The sequence below is a fragment of the Diabrotica virgifera genome, chromosome 2 (assembly GCF_917563875.1).
Source record: "Diabrotica virgifera virgifera chromosome 2, PGI_DIABVI_V3a".
NCBI lineage: Eukaryota > Metazoa > Arthropoda > Insecta > Coleoptera > Chrysomelidae > Diabrotica > Diabrotica virgifera.
In genome coordinates, this window is record NC_065444.1 from 282760370 (window position 1) to 282781618 (window position 21249).

The 21249-nt window shown below is 32.6% G+C and overlaps 1 protein-coding gene across 1 annotated transcript in view; it reads right to left on the bottom strand.

Annotated features, from left to right (window-relative positions):
- LOC126879927 (glutathione hydrolase 1 proenzyme-like) overlaps positions 1-14832 on the bottom strand; it is a 64513-nt gene extending 49681 nt beyond the window's left edge. The window contains exon 1 of the mRNA XM_050643278.1: positions 14664-14832. Coding sequence (XP_050499235.1) covers positions 14664-14665 — 2 coding nt within the window. The 5' untranslated portion in view covers positions 14666-14832. The remainder of the gene's footprint in view (positions 1-14663) is intronic.
- Positions 14833-21249: the final 6417 nt, after the last annotated feature.

Genomic DNA, 21249 nt, shown 5'->3' on the forward strand with positions numbered 1-21249 from the left:
TAAAGGATAACCTCAAGGCTTGTATGGGAATGCCGCGAAGAACTTGACACCCTGGCGGAATATAACGAGATAAACCCATTTGGGTGCCTGGACATCAAGGGATCGTTGGCAATGAAAAAGCTGATGAACTTGCTAGACGAAGACGAGCATCAGCAACAAGATACTTCGGTACAGAACCGGCACTGGGAGTGTCCAAAAGCACAATCAGAGAGTGAGAGACTGGATACGAAGACAACACAAAGAATACTGGGGGAAAATTCCCACATAAAACATGCGAAGAGATTTATACCTCAGACATGCGCTAAAAGAGCTGCACAAAATCAAAACAGAAATCAGCTCAAAATCACTACAGGTTTCCTAACTGGACATTTTCCAGTAAAAGGACACCTACATACGATAGGACTATACAATGGAGATGTCAGTTGCAGACTATGCAATAGAGAGGCCGAGACAGTCGGAAATATATTGTGCGAGTGCAAGGCTCTGGACCGCAAGAGACAAGAAATATTATAAAATATGGAGATTGCAGACGAAATCCGAATGCATATGGTACTAACCCAATGGACCTTTACAGGCTAGTGAAGGGCACTACAATATTTGATTGGCTGTCATAAGATCAAACAGAAGAAAGTACAATAAGCCAAAAGGCTGCAATGCGACCGGGGTGCATGCACGGAAGGCTTCCAGAAGGAAAAAATAGTGTACAATATGTACAATATGTACATTTTGAGAACAGTGTTTGTTTTGATCAAGTAATATTATAATATATTCACAGGAATAGGTTTACCTACGTATAATAAATAGAAACATTATATTTGTGTTCTGCTTTTGTGTTAGTTAGATCTTATTAACTTATTATGTCTCATTCTGAATTATATGTCATTAGGTAGGGTTTTATATATTTTATAATTTTGGCTTTTACTGTTGGCTTTTCACAATAATGCCGGAAGTAATATTTTTAAATAAAATTGCAATTAATTGAAAAAATGATCAGACAGAAGAAATAACATGGCGCATTGAATTTTCACGGTCATTTTTTAACAGAATGAGACCACTTTTCTGTAATCGCAATATTAATGAAGACAACATTAAGACGAAGAGAATGGTTCCGTCATGTAAAAAACCAGCTGGCAAGCGTCCACCGGGGAGACCACCAAAAAGATGGAGAGATAGCTGGCAGTCTACCTCTCAAGAAATACTTCAACGTCGAAATTAACATATCGACAGATCTACAACAAGTATAAGAAGAAGAAGAAGAGGAAGAAGCAATATTAATATAACGCTCCGGATAAGAATTCTTAGATATATTATATTTTCTCCACCCTTTATATGGGGTTGAGGCCTGGACACCGAAATAATTTAACATTAAAAACCTGGAAGCATTCGAAGTGTGGTATTACCGACATATTCTGAAATTATCATGGATGGTGGAAAACAATGCGATTGAATGTGCGACAAAGAGAAAAAAGATTTTCGGAATCGCCGCTTCATAAATCTTTAAGGCAGAGGCTTATATATAATAAAGTAGGTATAATTTGGCCAGGCGTACATACAGTTAGTTCTTCTAATTCGCTTAGCTCACGCTGGGTAAGCTCTTTTGAATAGCCAATAGACTAATAGTATTTATTAATGACAGTTTTATGGCCTTCAAAAATGTGATTTCGCTAAACTATAATTACAATTTACGCCGTCATGAATTAAAATTCAGAGTTAGCGCGATGATATGAAATAAGTGTAATTTCCAGACCAATCTGTTCATGTAAGTTTTATTTCATTTGAGTGACATTATCTGTTCCATAAAATGTGTGCGGTATCCTTTCAATTAAAACCCTAAACTTGTAATCGCACATTAATCTTAAATTCCAAATTAAGTAATTTTAATTTTAAATGATCACTTTTGCTGATTAAGGAGAACGGATCAAAATGCAATGTTTGACGCATGTCAAAATTTTTCAATGTGTTTTAAATGTATTCATTTTTTTCAAATCCTGAGAAAACTAATAAGTATTTTTGAAAAATTTACACGCAGAATGAAAGACTACTTTATTACCGAGGGCCGAAAGTCCCTTGGAATAAATAAAAAGTTTCTTTTGAATGAAATATTTGCAATTAAAAATCACACTTAATTTTCTCTTTTATTTTCACCCCTCTAACTTATTATAATAAACATTAGTTTTTAGGGACTTTTAGCCCTCGGTAATAATGTAATCTTTCATTCTGCGTTTAAATTTTTCAAAAATATTGATTAGGTTTCTCAGGATTCAAAAAAATTAATACATTTAAAACACATTGAAAATTTTGACATGCGTCAAAATTTTGCATTCTGCTCCGTTCCCCTTAAGGATAAGTTATTTAAAAAATATTATTTTGTATGTATCTAATCTCCTTAATAATAGATAAATGATAAGGAAAGTAGATTTTCTCTACAAAATAGTACTGCATTGTAGCATCCTCTAACTAAATTAAATTTTACAAAATATATGTAGGTAGTATAATCATTGTTATTATTTATTGTGAATATAATAATAAGTGTAATAAGTGAAACATGGATTCTAAAAATATAATAAGAGTCGCATTGGTGGGTGACGTTCATATTGGGAAGACCTGTATGTTGATAGCGTATAAAGATAAAAAATTTATTGACGGATATGTACCATAATATGTTTTAGATGTATTTCAATACGAGGAGTCGAATATGAGGTGGAAATATTTGATACTGCGGGCCAAGAAGAGTAGGTACGATCCACTTAGACTTAGACGGTTGGTTTATAAATATATCGACTACGTTATTTTGACATGTAGCGTAAAGGATAAGACTTCCTACGAAAGAATTATCGAAAAATGGGTTCCTGAGATCAAAAAATTCTCTCGAAAGTCCAAAATAATTTTTGTAGGAACAAAATGGGATGAAGGAAGGGATCTAGTACCTTCAAATGTCACAACTGAACAAGGTGAAAAATTGGCTAGAGACGTTAAAGCGTACGGATTTATTGAAAATTCGTCGAAGACTATGATCTTCATAGATGACACATTCCAAATGGCCATTGAGGCAGCGATACATAACAGGAATTATCTTGAAGCTAAACGGAAAACATTGTGCTTATGTTTGTAAATGAAGATATTTTGCTTTTTAGTATCAATTGCGATTATTTTTTTAGTGTATTTATGTAAATTAATAAAATAAAAATATGTATAATATTGACTGGCTACCGAAGTAGTTATGTATGTACCAAGGGCATCAGAGAAATAAATAAATCGTCAATATGTAATAAAAAGTTCGTATCTTGAAAACGAAGAATTTGCGGACATACATTATTTATACAGTCGAACCCGCTTATTGGAATAGACTTCGTGTCAATCAAAAGTATTCCTATAACCAGGATATTCTAATAACCGATCATTGGTCGCTAGTAGAAACGTTTCGGGACCTCAAATTTTTATAAGCTGGTTTGACAGTATTGCAAACTGTCATTATTTTTTTATGCAGCATCACCCCTAACGTTTTTTGCAGTTATTTACTGACGACCTGTATATGACACATCCTTCGGTTCAGCTGTTCATTAAAAAGTAGAATTATACATACTACAAATCTACGGGTGAAGAAAAATTATTATAATTTCTGCGTCTTATCTCTCGCCTTATGACATTGAAAATATGGTTTTACCCCAGAAATAATTATGAACTAAATAAACAAGAAAAATTATTAATTACAAGGTAAATTCCATTGAATAATAATTAGCGAAATTATGTGGATGATGTCTCAATTTCGTAATTGTTTTAAAATGACTGCGCCGCCACATTTTACACATTTTCAAATTATGTTTCGATATAACAACTATCGAAAATTACAATAAGTTTTTAAATTTTTGAAATTTTAATTTTAATTTTATATTTTGAAACGCAGCACATCCTAATTGCTTTTAATTGATGCACCGGAATGGTTTATCTCTTTCGCACTTACCTTTGACAGCCGGCTAATACGCGCTTAGCGCTTATTGTTAGTAATTAAAAATAACAGTAAACCTAATAAAATAATGAAAAAAATTTCATCAGGATCTTGTAGCGGGGGCTTTAAACTTTGATTTGGCTACTTTCTGACTTTCATAATAATAATTTTTAACCGAGTAATTAGCCTTGGAAATGACTATTTTCGCGTTTTTCACATTTTAAATCTCGTATAACTCGACAAAAATAAATTTTAGAGAAAAATCGCAAGAGACCTTTTTTACTCATAATGACCCAAAGAATCTAAAAAAATTTGCCCGAAGCGAAAAATAGATATTTTGAATTTGTTTAAAACAAATTATTGTTTAAACAATTTTCCGACCGCGATATCGCCTGGCACCCTATTGATTTGTTATAAGGACCTATTTTTAGTAAGTTTTGTACAAATAAACACGAATTGTAATAATTTACCTAGCGGGGGAGAGCATATAGTCTGGAGCAATACGTAACCCTTATCCGGACAAGGTGGGTCCAAAGGGCCCGAGACTCCAATTCTTTTATCATAAACTGATAAAAAAAAAACTTTATTGAATTTTATGCATCACTGAATTTGTTAAGAAGTATGTTTCCGTCAACATAGTCAGGAGCTATTCAAAATATTCATTATCAGTTCTGAAATTATTGCGTCGTAAGAATTTTGTTACGTAAAGGGGCAACACGGACCCGTCGGACCCTATTTGTATTTATACCTAAAGTCTAAATCTTTGTTACAGAAGTTAATCTGACAGTCAGGTAATGCTTTTATGGATTATCTAAACGACTTTTATGATTCCGGAAATCCAATAATAAAGTCTAAACGTGTGACAAACAATGTAAACACACAATAATGAAAGGCAACAACACCGTAATCTTTTCCCAGGGTATGCGTAAACATCAACCTCTCTTTTCAAATAAAATGGCCGGGCAGATTTACAAAAGTTTTTATTTATTTATTGATTAAGTCTTTATTTGGCTCCAAATGTTTATTACTTGTGAATAAATATTTTTTCTACAAAAGTTTTCTTGCATTTCATTATTTTGTGCAAATCCTTCAGGTAGATCGCACCCTCGAGGTAGACCGCATACTAGTAGCACCTTTTTTTCTAGACAATTTAAATTTCGATTTTAATTTCGGTCAACCGATCGAAAACTAGTTCTGTCTTTGATGTAGCCCTGTATAGGGATTTTAACAAATATACCTTTTATAAAGGATTTTATGTTTATGAATTTAAATTTAACTTTAATAAAAAATCAAAAAAGAATATTAGAAACATATGGGTAAATATAAATAGTACATTCAAGAACAGTGGTGGGCCCAACGGACTCGAGTTGTCCGGTTACGTAAGTAAAATGTGTTGCCCGGCTAAGGGTTAAATAAAAAATATGCTAATGTTATAGGCAGTCAATTTTCACGTAGTTCATTGTGTAATACGGGTACTGATTTAATAAAAAGTTGGCCGCTGATAAAATAATAAATTTAAAATGCCTACCAATTTAAAGCAATTGATCTTATTTATACCGCGAGAATTGATAAATTCTCATTTAAAAAAATATATAAAAATATTTAGCCCCGGTGCGTGTGTGTGATCTATTTTAGTTGCATTCTAAACATATTATCACAAACAATGTAAAACAAAACTAAAAGTAGGACATTTGACAATAGAAGACATAGTTATAAACACAGGAATCCGCAAAGCGATTCACTAAGCCCTTTCATATTTAAATTAATAATGAACAAAATAATAGTGCCTAGTAATTTCCAAAGAACCGATAAGAAATTGACACCAAAACTGTGGAACAGGTGAATCACTTTAAATATCTTGGTGCGGAAATAACAAGCTATGGAAATCTCTCAAAAGAGGCCAGAGAACAAACAATGAAAGCAGCTAGAATTTCGGGATGCCTGAAAGAAATCGTATGGAAGAACAAATATCTAAATACTGAAAGCAAAGTCAAAATATGTAAAACAACAATAGGACCTATTATAACATCTGGCCATATAACGACAGAAACAAGACTAGACAAAAACAGAACGTTACAAATGATGAGAACAGTTGAAATGAGACATCAGACAAAACTGTGGAATACAGGACATAGAAAGGTGGGTCAGACAGAGACGAAGATATTGGAACAAAGGAGAATGGAGGACAGGAGCCTCGTTAAAAGCGCAAAACGAATAGGCCATTAGGTAAAATACCACTTAGAGTAGACCAGGGGTCACCAATTAGATTCCCTGAGGGTTCGTTTCGAAAACGATTGGAAACGCTGCTGTAAATGATTACTTTATACAAATACCTACCAACTGAGAAATACGATTCACGATAAATATGATTACCGGTACTCAAATACAAAAGTAACAAAAGTAATAAAAGTAACGAATACTGTAAATAATTACTTTATACAAAATACCAACCTACTGAGAAATACGATTCTCGATATGATTACCGGTACTCAAATACCTACAAAAGTAACAAAAGTAATCATAGTAATCAAAGTAACGAATACTGTAAATGATTACTTTATACAAAAGTAACGATTTGTAACGAATACTCGAAAGTAACTATAATCAACATCACTATTGTTTGTTCTAATTCGATTTCTTTGCGGATTCTTGTTAAAAATTATCCCCTACAAACAAATCAGAAGGGTGCCTAGCAAAATTTTTGGGCCGAAATTATTTAACAATTTTTTGTAACAAAACCAAAACATCACCTTTTTTGCCCACAAAAATATGTATTCGCATTTTTGGGTCATCCTAAATAAAAAAGATCTTTTCATTTTTCTCAAAAATTGATAGATTTAGATAAATGAAGAATTTGACAGACAGCCTGTGGAGTTAACGGAGACAGTAACAGCAATGGTTACCAGAATAACAAACGAGGAAGTGGCTCAAGCGCTTCAAAAAATAAAGAAAGGAAAAGCAGTCGGACCAGATGGTATTCCTGGAGAAGTATGGAGAGCATTGGGAGAGACAGGAACAAGGTGGCTAGCAGGTCTATTTAATAGAATTATGGAAGTCGGACAAATGCCAGACGAATGGAGAAGCAGTATATTTAGTACCTGTCTACAAAAACAAGGGAGATATACAACAATGCACAAACTACAGGGCTATAAAACTACTTAGCCACACCATGAAAATATAGGAGGGAGTAATTGATAGACTGATACGTGAAGAAACCGAAATATCCGATAATCAATTTGGCTTTATGCAGGGCAGATCAACAACAGATGCAATTTTCATTGTAAGGCAACTGATGGAAAATACAGGAATAAAGAGACCAACGCTCATATGGTATTTATTGATCTTGGGAAAGCATATGATAGAGTTCCTCGAGAGATTCTGTGGTGGGCACTCAATAAGAAAGGAGTCCCTGGCGAATATGTAAAGATTGTGAGAGATATGTATGAGGGAGTAACGACTAGTGTTAGAACAGGTGTGGGAGAGACTGATAAATTTCAGGTGAAAGTAGGATTGCACCAAGGCTTTGTGCTTAGTCCTTATTTATTCTCATTAGTTTTGCGTAATGTAGTAGTGCCTAATGTATGCTGATGATGTAGTGTTAATAGGAAACAGTGAAAGAGACTTAGAACAAAAACTGGAACAGTGGAGATAAGCTCTGGAGGAAAAAGGTTTAAAACTTAGTAGGACAAAAACAGAGTATTTGGAATGTTCATTTAAAGATGGAGTTACTACAAATAAAATGCAATAGTTTTAAGTACCTAGGATCGGTATTACAGAGTAATGGAGAAATAGATGGAGATGCATGCAGTAGAATTAGGGCTGGATGGATGAAGTGGAAAGAAGCGAGTGGTGTGTTGTGTGACAGAAAAATTCCAATGAAGCTGAAGGGAAAATTCTATAAAACAGCCATAAGACCGGCTATGATGCACGGAACTGAATGTTGGGCAGTGAAAAAGAAAGAGGAACAACGAATGAATGTGGTGGAAATGAGAATGCTTAGACGGATGAGTAGAGTGACAAAGAAGGATAAAATTAGAAATGAGTATATTAGGGGAAGTCTAGGTGTGGCACCAATTTATGCCAAAATGAGAGAGCATAGGTTAAGATGGTTTGGTCATGTTCAACGTCGAGACGTTAATCACCCAATACGAAGAAAAGCTGAAGTGCAGATTCATGGAAGGAGTAGGAGAGGAAGACCAAAGAAGACCTGGGGGGAGACGATAAGGCAGGACATGTTGGTAAAGGGGATTAACATTGATATGACCCAAGATAGAATTGTGTGCAGAAATGCAATTAGGGAAGCCGACCCCGCATAGGGATAAGGCAAAGAGATTGATGATGATGATAGATTTCGAGTTTTAACCGATTTAAAATCTGAAAAATGCGAAAATTAGCATTTTTGAAGTTTGAACACTCATGTGTAAATTATTACTTTTGCGGTTGTCAAGTGCCTAAAATGAAGTTTAAACATTCAATTTCAAGATTCTGATGAGTAATCGGGGCTTATTTCAATTTTGACGGGTGTTTTTATTGGCTTATTTAATTAGCACATTGAAAATAATTAAATTAATAAATAAATGATTAAAAAAACTATGTTAATAATAAATTATAAAATTTTAATAAATGTCAAGTATTTGTTGGGAATTTTTCGCATAAGTACGTATAATATGTATAAAAGCGACAGAGACGCACGATAAAGTGCGACAGAGACGCACGGTAAAGTGCGACAGAGACGCACCACAAAGTGCGACGCGCGGCGGCTTTAAAGTCGAATGGAGGGGCATAATTAACAATTAAAAAACAACGGTCTATATTGAAATAAGCCCCGACTAAGCATTAGAATCTTGATATTAAATGTATAAACTTCAATTTAGGTACGTGGCAACCTGAAATCTAATAATTTACATAATGAGTTTTCAAGCCTAGAAAATGCGTATTTTCGCATTTTTCAGATTTTAAATTGCTTAGAATTCGAAAACTTTTGAGAAAAATGACAAGAGACCCTTTTTGTTTAAAAGTACCTAAAAAACTAGAAATACATTTTTCGGTCCAAAAAGATAACTTTGAATTTGTTTAAAAAAATTGTTCTTTCTTTGGGACCCTTCTGATTTGTTTAAAGAGGGCATTTAAAAAAAAAGAAACCGAATCAGAAAATTTTTCATTCAGGAGCGGCCTCACAACATATATGGAAAGGAAAACTAATAATATCCAATTGTTTTTTGGCCACTGTTTGAAGTGAGTTTAGTGTAACTGATTCTCATTAGGGAGTTGAGATATTCATCTGTTAGCTAAGATCTGTACTGATTTTTAAGAAAGTTCATTCTTGGTAAAGCGGCTTCGCACACATAAGTTGAGCCAAACATAGTACGCAATTTCATGGCCAAACATTTTCAAAATTGCTACACCTTTTATTCTGAATTTAATGTCGGTCCGCACAAAACTAGCCCACGGTCCGGATGCGGACCGCGGTCCGCTAATTGGTGACCTCTAGGGTAGACCACCAAATCGATGGCGAGAATGCTCATCGTTCGGGGAAGACTTGATAATAGCATGATCGATCATGCTAGAAAGAAGAAGAAGAAGTAAAACAAATTGTAGATATGTTGAATCAACGGAAATCCAAGAGATATACTTAGAGACTATAATACCCACATCCCGACACCGGCAATACCTTTTGCCCACGTCGCGCGTCGGCTTGAGCGTATTATGATTTTCCCCATTTTTCCAAAAAAAATCTCTCCATTTTCGCTGTTTAGTTTCTGGTTTGTGGCATAAAATTTCGCAAATGAAATTTGCCGAGAATTTTTCAAAAATGACTAATATTCTTTCCTTAGCATCCACGATTTCTAAAGTCGTCTAAAGTTTATGAATACAGCTGTCTAAAACCTTCGGGAAAATTCGACAACGACGTTTTTATCCTTATCACTACCGATTAGTAAACTGCTTTTCAATTAGGTATAATGACAGTCTATCAATATAATTTCCTAGTTAGTTTCCATAGTTCGGAAAAAATACGTTAATAATTTTATTTTTTTCTATTGCTATCAATTGGTAAACAGTTTTTCAATACCACGTCAACATAATTATATTTTCGTATATTTATTATTTCATATTCTTATAATTATTATGGCATATCTCGCAACAAAGGGACAAAGACAAAAAACAAAATCGTATGTAGATGGAAGGCAACCGTCAATACGGATTTCTGACTATTTGGTCGTCATCAGTACGATGAAACGTACATCAGACGAAAGGATCACTACAGGAGCAATGCAATTAGTTTGTGACAATAATGTTAGAGTATCTCAAGGACCTAGGGTAACATCCACGTAGGAAGCCACGGCTACCGGAGGAGAAGAATGAAAACCTTTAAAACAAATAGAAAGGTCTTTCGTATCTCTTTCTAGTTTTATGAACTATAAACCAGTTTTATGTAAGAGAAACATGTCGATGTATATTCGCAAGAAAGTCCTGAAATGATATGTGTGGTCTAATCTATTATATGATTGTAAAACATGGACATTAAAAACTATAATGCTTAACAAATTAGAAGTATTCGAATGGTGGTGCTATCGACGGATCCAAAAATATCGTGATGCTTCCAATGGTGATTTTCTTCAAAAGATGAATTCAGAAAGACTGCTCATAAACATCATAAGGAGGAGAAGAACATAATACGTCGGCCATATGTAATTAAAAGACATAAATACCAACTACTTCGCCTTATAATGCAAGGAAAACTGGGGGAAAGAGATGGATTGGTCGAAAGAAACTGCCATGGCTGTGTAATATTACACAATGATGGGGTTCCATAGTACAAGAATTATTTCGCGCATGAGCCGACAGAGAAAGATTTCAGGAAATTGTAAATATGATGACGGCCATAATATACGCATTGGCGGATCCAAGGGGGTATCACGGGGGGTCATGACCCCACCCTCACCCCCTCCTCCCAAGAAAATAAATATCAATTCAATAATCCTAAAAAAAGAAAAACCGACAAAGATCCATGACACCCCCCTAAAAATTTCTGGATCCGTCACTGAATATACGACCTATATAGGTTTATTTTACTACAAAATAGTAAAAGTATACCAATTTATTACATATTTCTAATTTAATTTTCGTTTCATATCAAATATTCATCAGATATATTTTATGAGATTCTTTTTTTTATGCTGTAATGTTTCCCTTTCTATTTTAATCATTATACAGAGTATTAGTAAATAAGTATGACAAACTTTAAGGAATAATTCTACATAAAAAAAATAATGAGAGGTTGCTCTCTAAACATATGTTCGCTAATGCTTCGTTTCCAAGATACGGGTGTTGAAATTTTTATTTCAAACTGCCAATTTGTTTATTGCTTTAAGACCAGTTGAGCTAGGAAAATATAATTTTGTGGGATTTAAGAGGAATTCAAAAATGATTTTTAATTTGACATATCTTAGTGGTGTACTGTTTTTTTCTTAAAAAAAACAAACCATTACTTGTACTCGCGCCAATGATGAATATAAAATTCTTAATTGTATGTCAAAAAATGCTCAATAACTACATCTTAAAGCCCACCAAATTTCATTTTCCTAGCTCAACCGGTCTTAAAGCAATAAATAAATTGGCAGTTTGAAATAAAAATTTCAACACCCCGTATCTCGCAAACGAAGCATTTGCGGACATATATTTATAGAGCAAACTCTCATTATTTTTTCATGTAGAATGATCCCTTAAAGTTTGTCATACTTATTTACTAATACCCTGAATACATTTTCTATAAAAATAAAATAAAATTTTTATTTTTTCATCCATTCATCACCTTTTCATCTTTTACATTTTCTATAGTTCATTACTGATATTTGCGTTAGGATACAGACACAAGTATTAAGTACACATTTCACTATACTGATTGGAGCAGATGACAAATGGAAATTTAATGCAAACAATTGGATCTTTTTAATGACAAACAATAGGGGCCAAGAGACCTAAATAACGAAAATAGTATGACCATAGTGTGAATCCAACGATTACAAGAACTTTGAATCGATGAAACTTACAGATCATATAAATAATACATAAGTAAAGTAACTTGTGAAGCGGTAACGATTAATTTGATTTAAGATGCTAGTTAGGGCGTGAATTTCCCGATTTTTTTTTTTTTTGGCCAAAAAACAAGAGGGACCAACTTTATTTTGAGCGTAACTTACTTACTTTTGACGCTAGAAACTTAAAAAACAAAACAAAAATAAAGTTTATTTTATACACTTTAAAAAAGTTATAATGAGTTTTTCCCAAAAAGTGCATCGTTTTTTGGTTATTTCACAATGAAATATTCGCTTTGAAATTTGATGGATATGAACCTATTTTTCACTAGCTACAACTTTGCTTCTACTGGGTCTAGATACTTCATATATAGGTATGTTACGGTCAATGATGTAAATTGGACATTGACGTTAATGGCCGGGCATTTTCGTGAATGTCAATTTTCCTTGGCTATTAACGACAATGCCCGGCCATTAACGACAATAACCTTAAATATTGGCCAATGTTGTAAAAGTTTAACGTAAAATTATATTTTTCATCAATAACAGGTCAATAACGACAGTGGCCAGAAGAAAATGGCCCATGTTGATAAATCGATGCCTCAGAAGCCAATCGGTGTAAGTCAATAAGTGTTTAAAATGAGATACTAAGATGTTTCTGAAAGTAGTTGCAGGAATATAAGTAGTTATTAAAAACAAATAAAACGTCTTTATTTATCATAATATGGTAACATATTCATAAATACAAACAAGGAAATAATAATATTTTTATACACAGTATGGTGCAAATGAAAGGAATAAATTCGTAAATTTCGTAAACCGGCGACTTTAAGTAAAAATCCCGAAACAGGTCGATTTTTATTTTTAAATTATGATATTTTGGCATATATGGCATACTACTGACGTCATCCATCTGGGTGTGATGACGTAATCAATGATTTTTTTAAATAACAATAGGGGTCGTGTGCTACCTCATTTGAAAGGTTATTCAATTCTCTATTCAGTAACATAAACACTTACTTACATAATTAATTATAAAGGGTGTCCAAAAAATTTTTTTAATTAAATTATTTAACAAAAAAAATAAGAATGTATGTAATTTATTTAATTCAAAATACATTTTACTGCTGTCATGGATCAGAAAAAAAGTTGATTTCATAAATAAACAATGGTTTTTCGCTTAAATTAATCTTTAAACTTCCAAGAGGCAAGTGGCTGGTGGGAGCTGGCTTGATCATTGAATTTCATCCTATAGCGCTTTGTTGATTTTTTAGCACCCGGTGTTCTCAAAATATTTTTCACTTCTTTAATTTCACTTATTCGGCTATTGTATTCGTCACAGTTTAAAAAAATGATTTATTGTCATCACGTTTTGACTTGACTATTAAGTTTATATAATTATTAAAACGAGTGCGCACATCGTTGATATCCATGATAACACTTATTCAATTTTACTAGTAATTTCAGCACGAAAACAATACACAATATACACACATGAAGTAAACAATAGTAAACCTACACATAACCTATCTTTTAGTCAAAGTAGGCAACATTGACCGATTAACAACGGGCATTGTCGACATTGGCCGGGCAATGATAGAAACGTTATCAAGAATTTAAAATTATCATCAATGTCCAGTTTCTATGGACAGTAACGTTAATATCCGGCCATTGTCGACAATGACCAATTCAACCGGCCATTGTCGACAATGACCAATTCAACCGGCCATTGTCGATATTGGCCGGCCAATAACGTTATTGGCCGGATTTACGTCATTGTCCGTAACATATACACCATTTTTTTCACTTTTTTAGAAGCTATGTTTTTGCCAAGAATGTCTTTTTCGATAAAATACTAACTTATTGAGGGTCTTGCAAAAACCGACTAAAAACGTATTTTTTTGTTGAAAAATAAACATATTTACTCGCAAATATCTCGAAAAGTTAACTTATTGAAAAAATACTATAAAAAATTGCTTAGAATTAGTAAATTTATCCATTTCCAGACTTTGAACGTATATTTTCCCCCTATACGAGGTGAAGCACACATCGGCACAGGCACAATATCACTTTTTTCTTAGACATGTTACCTATGTGTGTGCCAAATTTCATATCAATCCAAGAGGTTCTTTAAAATTCGGAGCAAAAACCGTGATTCAATGTTTCTAAATACATAGTACAAATAAAATTTTAAATCATGCATACAAACTCGTACCAATAACAATAATCTTAGTTTTTAAAAGTTTCGGTTTACTAATGCCCGGTTGCACCAACAGATCTTAGGCTTAAGTCGAGAATATCATAAGAATTAATATAATATAATTATAATATATTACAATAAGAATACCATAATATAATAATAGATACAATTAATAATAAGGTAAGAATCTAAAATTATGGTGCAACGTAAGTGATACTCAAGGAGGCCCTATCTATAAGTAGAGCTTAGCTAAGCTGGAGCTTAAGATCTGTTGGTGCAACCAGGCATTAATCCAATACATTTAATTTTACTAATGCATATTTATGATTATAATTCAAGATAGTAATAACCTAATAAAATAATAATTAAAAATATTTATAGTTAATTATAAAAACATCGCTTTTAAAACTAAATTAATGATAAGTATGTTAGAAAAGAATTTTTGTAATAAATGAAAACGCGTGATTACAGCCTGACTTACATTTTGAAAAAGGTCGCAATTTTTATCGGCTTGCTTTGAACTGTGCAGATTTTTTACCAAGGCGACTTTCACGGTTCACAACACTACTCGACCGAACGAACCGGCGGGCGGGCGTCAAACTAAATGATGAAATAGATGACGGTGGTCTACCGGTACCGGTCAATTCAGTAAATACATCAAACAAAAGTAGTAGTGAAATTATATGACCAATCACTATGATTCGCCTCTACGCATAAATCTATCTAGAGAGGTAAAAAATGTGTATCACATTCCAAATTGCACATGTTAAAGAAGGGGGTTACCGAATGTGTTTTGATTAAAAAGCACGTATCACTTCTTGCTATTGATTAAAATACGGGATTTCTAATTTATTTTTGGAAATCCTTTTGTGCAATATAATGTACGGAATTTCCAAATTTAAATTCAAATGTGCCTTCGGCCAATGCATAAGCCTGGATCTCGCGTATCAAAAAAAAAGTTGATTTAGCAAGCTGAAAATTTGTTAATACCTTAACGGTGTCTGATCAGACAAACTTTGATGTACTTATGGGAACACTGGTACAGGGGAAGTTTTAAACTGTGGAACGTGTCATTCTGACAAGTTTATGATTGTGAAAACTAGCAGGTTGTCTTTAAGTTTATTGTTTATTTAATATCAAATTTTATATAATATATGAAAGAATGTTTGTCCGACAAATATGTTGGGCATTTTAATAAGTCCGACACGTAGAACATGTCAAATGACAGGAATCATGTTGAGGTTAAATGATATTGATGTTAAATAGCAATAGCAGTCTGATTTTTGCATGAGAGTTTAACGATTAACGAAAGGGTAATAAATTAATTGGAAGTTCTGTCCGACAAAATACATGGGACGTTTTCGTAGTCTGACGTTCGAAGTCTGTAATCTGTTCCAAAATTAAGACTTCTCCTGTTCCAGTGATCCCAGACATTAAAGTTTGTCCGACTAGAGACCGTTAAGCTATTAACAAATTTTCAGCTTGCTATTAATAAACATTTTTTTTGTACGCGGGATCCAGGCCTAGCAATATTGTTGTGTTTATCTACAAAATGTATTTACAAAATGGATTTCGATATAACTTGTATTTTTTAGATTAGTATATTATACAATATTAAATAATGAATAGAATAGAAATATATTTATTCAAATGAATCGGTTGACAAACAAATACATGATTTAAATGACCCCAATTAAAGTGAGTAATGTCGAGATGCAATAGTTATAAAAAATATAAAATAAAACATGTATTTAAAATAGCATGTAAAATAATATATTAGGTAAATTTAAGGTTTTTTTAAATGTTATTATATTTTAAAAATTTAAAACAACAAAAAACATTTTTGTTTCCTTGAGCATTTAATTATATGACAAAATAATCATTGACCCAATACGGTTCAAGATCTGTTATTAGATCTTCTTCTTTCTTGTATGTAGGCTTTCAAGCCTGCTTCGTCTTCAATATTAGCCTCCTAAATTGTTTAAATTATCGCACCATCTTTTTATTGGTCTGCCAATACTTCTTCGTCCATTTGGTGACTGATCTCGTGCTATTCGCATTATCCTATCCTCTGCCATTCTACTAATGTGTTCATTCCACTCCTGTTTCCGTTTTGTCACCCATCCATTTATGTCTTCTACATTGGATGCCCTCCTTATGATTTTGCCTCTCTCCCTATCCAATAGACTTTTTCCTGATATTCGTCGAAGTATTTTTATCTCTGTTGTTCCTAGTAGTCGTCTTATTTTAGATGCGTCAGGTGTTGTCTCCGGCGTGTATGTCAATATACAGGGTGTTTCATTAATAATTGTCCATATAGTAACTGGAGAAACCTTAGCACAAAATACGAAGATTGAACCTAAAACGCTTAATTAAAATGTGGTTCCTTACTGAGTTACAGGTGTTTTATCTAAATATTTAAAAACTATTTTTGCTCAGCATTTTAAAACTATTCGACGTATCCTTTTCATACTTGTCAGAAAGTGCGACTACTATACACCCTACTAAATTATGATACACAACCGTTTATAGCTACTACCAGAGGCGTACGACAGGGGATAGTGAATGGTTGAACCTTCTTAAATTCTACGCCACTGAAGGAATTACTATTTTAGTGCCACTTTTAGATTCTCTAATACTTTCTACGTACATAATATACTCTTCATTAATAACGATAAAGTCATTAGTTTTCGAGATATTTGAAGTTAAATATGAAACGGCAGTTATTTTGATTAATTTACGATATGACTCATATGATTAAAATTTAAAAATTATTTGTACCCAGTACCTTAAAACTATTTGGCGTATCCTTATCATACTTGGCAGAAAGTGTAGGTACTGTACACCCTACTAAATTAAGATAAACAAACGTTTCTAGCTACTACCAGAGGCGTACGACAGGGGATAGTGGCTGGTTGACCCTTCCCAAATTCTACGTCACTGACGAAATTGGTATTTTAGTGTAATTTTTTGATTTTTCAATAGTTTTTATGTAAATAATATACTCTTCATTCGTAACGACAAAATGATTAGTTTTCGAGATATTTGAAATTAAAAATGAAGCGACACAATACATTAATCAAAATAACCGTGTCGTTTCATTTTTAACTTCAAATATCTCGAAAATTAATGACTTTATCGCTACGAATGAAGGGTATATTATTTTCATAGAATGTATTGTAAAATCCAAAAATTGAACTAAAATAGCAATTCCGCCAATGGCGTAGAATTTGGAAAGGGTCAACCATTCACTTTCCCCCGTCGTACGCCCCTGGTAATAGCCACAAAAGTTTGATTAACATAATTTAGTAGTTTGTACAGTACCTTTACTTCTTGCCAAGTATGAAAAGGATACGTCGAATAGTTTTAAAATTATGAGCAAAAATAGTTTTTAAATTTTTAGATAAAACACCCTGTAACTCAGTAAGGAACCACATTTTATTTAAGTGTTTTAGGTTAAATCTTCGTATTTTACGCTAAGGTTTCTCCAGTTACTATATGGACAATTATTAATGAAACACCCTGTATGTAGGTCTAATTGCTGCTTTATAGATTATTGCTATTTTGTCTTTAGTTCAGGAACCGAAGCATTTCACCTCGAAATTTTTACAGAATGGATCGATTTGCTTGAAAATTTGAGAATAAGTAGTGGATAGTTCAAGGATCAAAATCTATATGATGCCGAAAGGCGCTTTTACCATGGGGGCGGTTGCCACCTCATCGTAGGGGTGGAAATTTTTTATTATATTTTGACTGCAAAAGTTGATAAAACATTCATTCTAAGCAGAAAATGTTTTATACATTTTTTTGATAAAATTAATACTTTTCGATTTATTCGCTATCGAAAGTATGAGTTTTATACAGAAAAAAATCAATGTTTTTTGATATATACTCATTTACCATTCACTCAAATTTTGCCGTAGAAAAAAATGTTTTAAACCAAGTTCTAGGGAATTGAATAACCTACAGTTTTATATTGAAACATTTTTTCGCATCTCTGATGCTAATCTTTATATTCTGAAGAAAATGGCATTTTTTACCAAGCTACAAAAATTCGTTATTCGCTTTTAACTCCTGTTTTTTAAAAACTAATCATTCTAAGCCAGTCAAACTTCTAGAATCTATTAATAATACATAAATAAAGAAGAATGAATAAGGTCAATGACTAAAAGCAAAGCTAACTTACATTATTATGCTTCCAATTGGATTTCTTTTTTTTTTTTCAAAAATATATATTGATCTTTTAACCGTACCCTTTTTAATTTTTATCTTAGAAAGTTTGGTAAAAAATAATTTTGTGGGTTTTTACAAGATCTATAAGACTATTAATATTAAGGGCAGTGCCTATCTCGACCCAAGAAACAGGTAGGTCTTTTAAAAATGTCCCAAGTCGGCGCAAAGATTAAAACTGCCCGATATAAAATATACCCAGCTCGGCTCATGAGATATTAATTGTTACAATCAAATAATTTTACATCTCAATGAAAAAAAAAACACATTTATAGACACAAGACATTTAAAAACACAAGAATAACTTTATTAAATAGATATATAATTATACATAGTCCAATAAAAATAAAAGCTAATATCAAAAATTATAATAATTTGATAATATTTTAACATTTCTAGTTGCGATAACATGTGGTTGTTGTATTCATTAACTTTTGTGTTAATAAAATCATGGCGCTTTTTTGAATGTATATTTATAAATTTATGGGGTGTATTTATACTGTTACACTTAACATGAACTTCAGCTTGTACATTTAAAATTGAATTTAAAAATATAAATAATGAAGGATGAGTTTGATACATTGAATTATTGAAATGGGAATGGAAAGATTCACATGCATTTGTAGTTTTATTTAAAGCCGCGGAATCATCTGCCCCTATTTTTGGCGGAAATTTTGAATCAGATATTAAGTAGTTTTGTAAAAGGTAGTCAGAAAGTTCTTCCAATTTAGGATGTTCAGGTTTAATTTCATAAAGTTCAAAAAAATAAAAATCATCAATTTCTTCGGGATTTAAAAATAAAAGGCCAAAACAGTAACGCAGCCATTTTCCTATATCTGAACTTTTATCTTTATATTCATTAACCAAACCTAAGCTTTGGATTTTTCTAAACCAAGCTTGTGTTAAATGAAATCGACAACCGGTAATTTTACAATTTGGCCAAATTTTTACTACAGCATTATGAATAGCAATTTCAAAATCAATGACTACTTGTGGCTATTATGACTATTGTTTATACTAGTTGTAATTCGATTCTTATTTTCTCCAATTGATTTGATGAATGCTTTGCAATTATCCTTTAGACATCTCCACTTTGTTTCACCTGAAGCTAATTTTCGTTTTTGTTCTTTAAATTTATAACGTTCACACACTAATAACAATTTTCCTCTTTGACTAAACATTTCATTTATACTGGGCTTTAAAGATGTCATTTAGATTTTGCCTGGATACTGAACTAGTAGTTAATTGAAAGATACATTAATTACACTACGAGGTGTCGACCGAATAACAAGCTTTTTAAAACATAGTACAAAAACAGTGACATTAGTGTATCTTCAACTAGAAATAATAATTGTTTTTGACTACATGAGCAGTGGCGTAGCAGATACCCAAACAGTATATTTTCCCTAATCTATAATTCCAAGATAAATTTGTGGGCCGAGATGGGAATACCCCCTAATACCTACCTGTTAATCTTCGAGCCGAGCTGGGGGATTTTTAAAATGTACCTGGGGTATCATAAAGTATTAAAGGATTATTAGTGGGCCAAGATGGGAATACCCCAATATTAAATCCTTTTAAAATCTTCAGTCGCAAAAAGTGGTGACTTTGAAAGGGTTGGTAAAGGTGATTTTTGCATGTTATTACAAGAATTAATTGTCAATAGCTCACTCAATTTTTACCGTAGAAAAAATTTTTTCAAACCAGGTACTTGGGAATTAAATAAGCTACAATTTCATATTTAAATATTTTTTCGTATCTCTGATGATAATCTTTCTATTCTGAAGAAAAGGGAATTTTTTACCAAACTTCAAAAATTCGATATTTGCTTTTGACTCCATTTTTTTTAAACTAATTATTCTAAACCAGTTAAACTTCTAGAACCTATTAATAATACATAAATAAAGAAGACGAAATAAGGTCAATGACTAATTTTAATCAGGGTGGTGATTAGGGGTTTGCTTTCGATCACTTTTCGCTGAAAAATATAGGGTCTGACATTCTTTTCATTATAAGCCACTTAATTTTTGAGCTAAAGACTTTTTTTATTTTTGTAGATATTTTTAAATACTTCAAATTAGTTTAAACAAATTATCCTCGAAAAATGCATAGTTTTCCCGTCTTTTGACTTTGAAACTGCAATATTTAGCATTTGACGAAGAAGAGCTAACATATAATAAAGTGTAGCTCGATTACTATTGGTCTTAAAGAAAATTTAAAAAAATGGTTTTGTTGATTTTTTAAAAGGTACATTTTTGTTAAGCAAAGTTGTTTTGATCAAACGAAAACTTTTTGAGTTATTTGCAGAAAACTGATTAAAAACATTATAGGTCTGGATGCCGCGTATGAAAAAAAAGTTGATTAATAGCAAGCTGAAAATTTGTTAATAGCTTAAGGGTGTCTAGTCGGACAAACTTTGATATATGGGAACACTGGAACAGGGGCAGTTTTAATTGTGGAACAGGTTAAAAATTTGGAACGGCCAGACCACGAAAACGGCACATGTATTTTGTCCGACAGAACAGACTTAAACTCTCCGAACACAGATTAAACTCTCATGCAAAAATCAGACTGCTATTTATCACCTGTCATAATTCCTGGCATTTGACATATTCTACATGTTCCGCTCATTAAAACGCCCATTTGGTGATAAATAGCAGTCTGATTTTTGCATTAGAGTTTAACCTCTGTTCGAAGAGTTTAAGTCTGTTCTGTCGGACAAAATACATGTGCCGTTTTCGTGGTCTGGCCGTTCCAAATTTTTAACCTGTTCCACAATTAAAACTTCCCCTGTTCCAGTGTTCCCATATATCAAAGTTTGTCCGACTAGACACCCT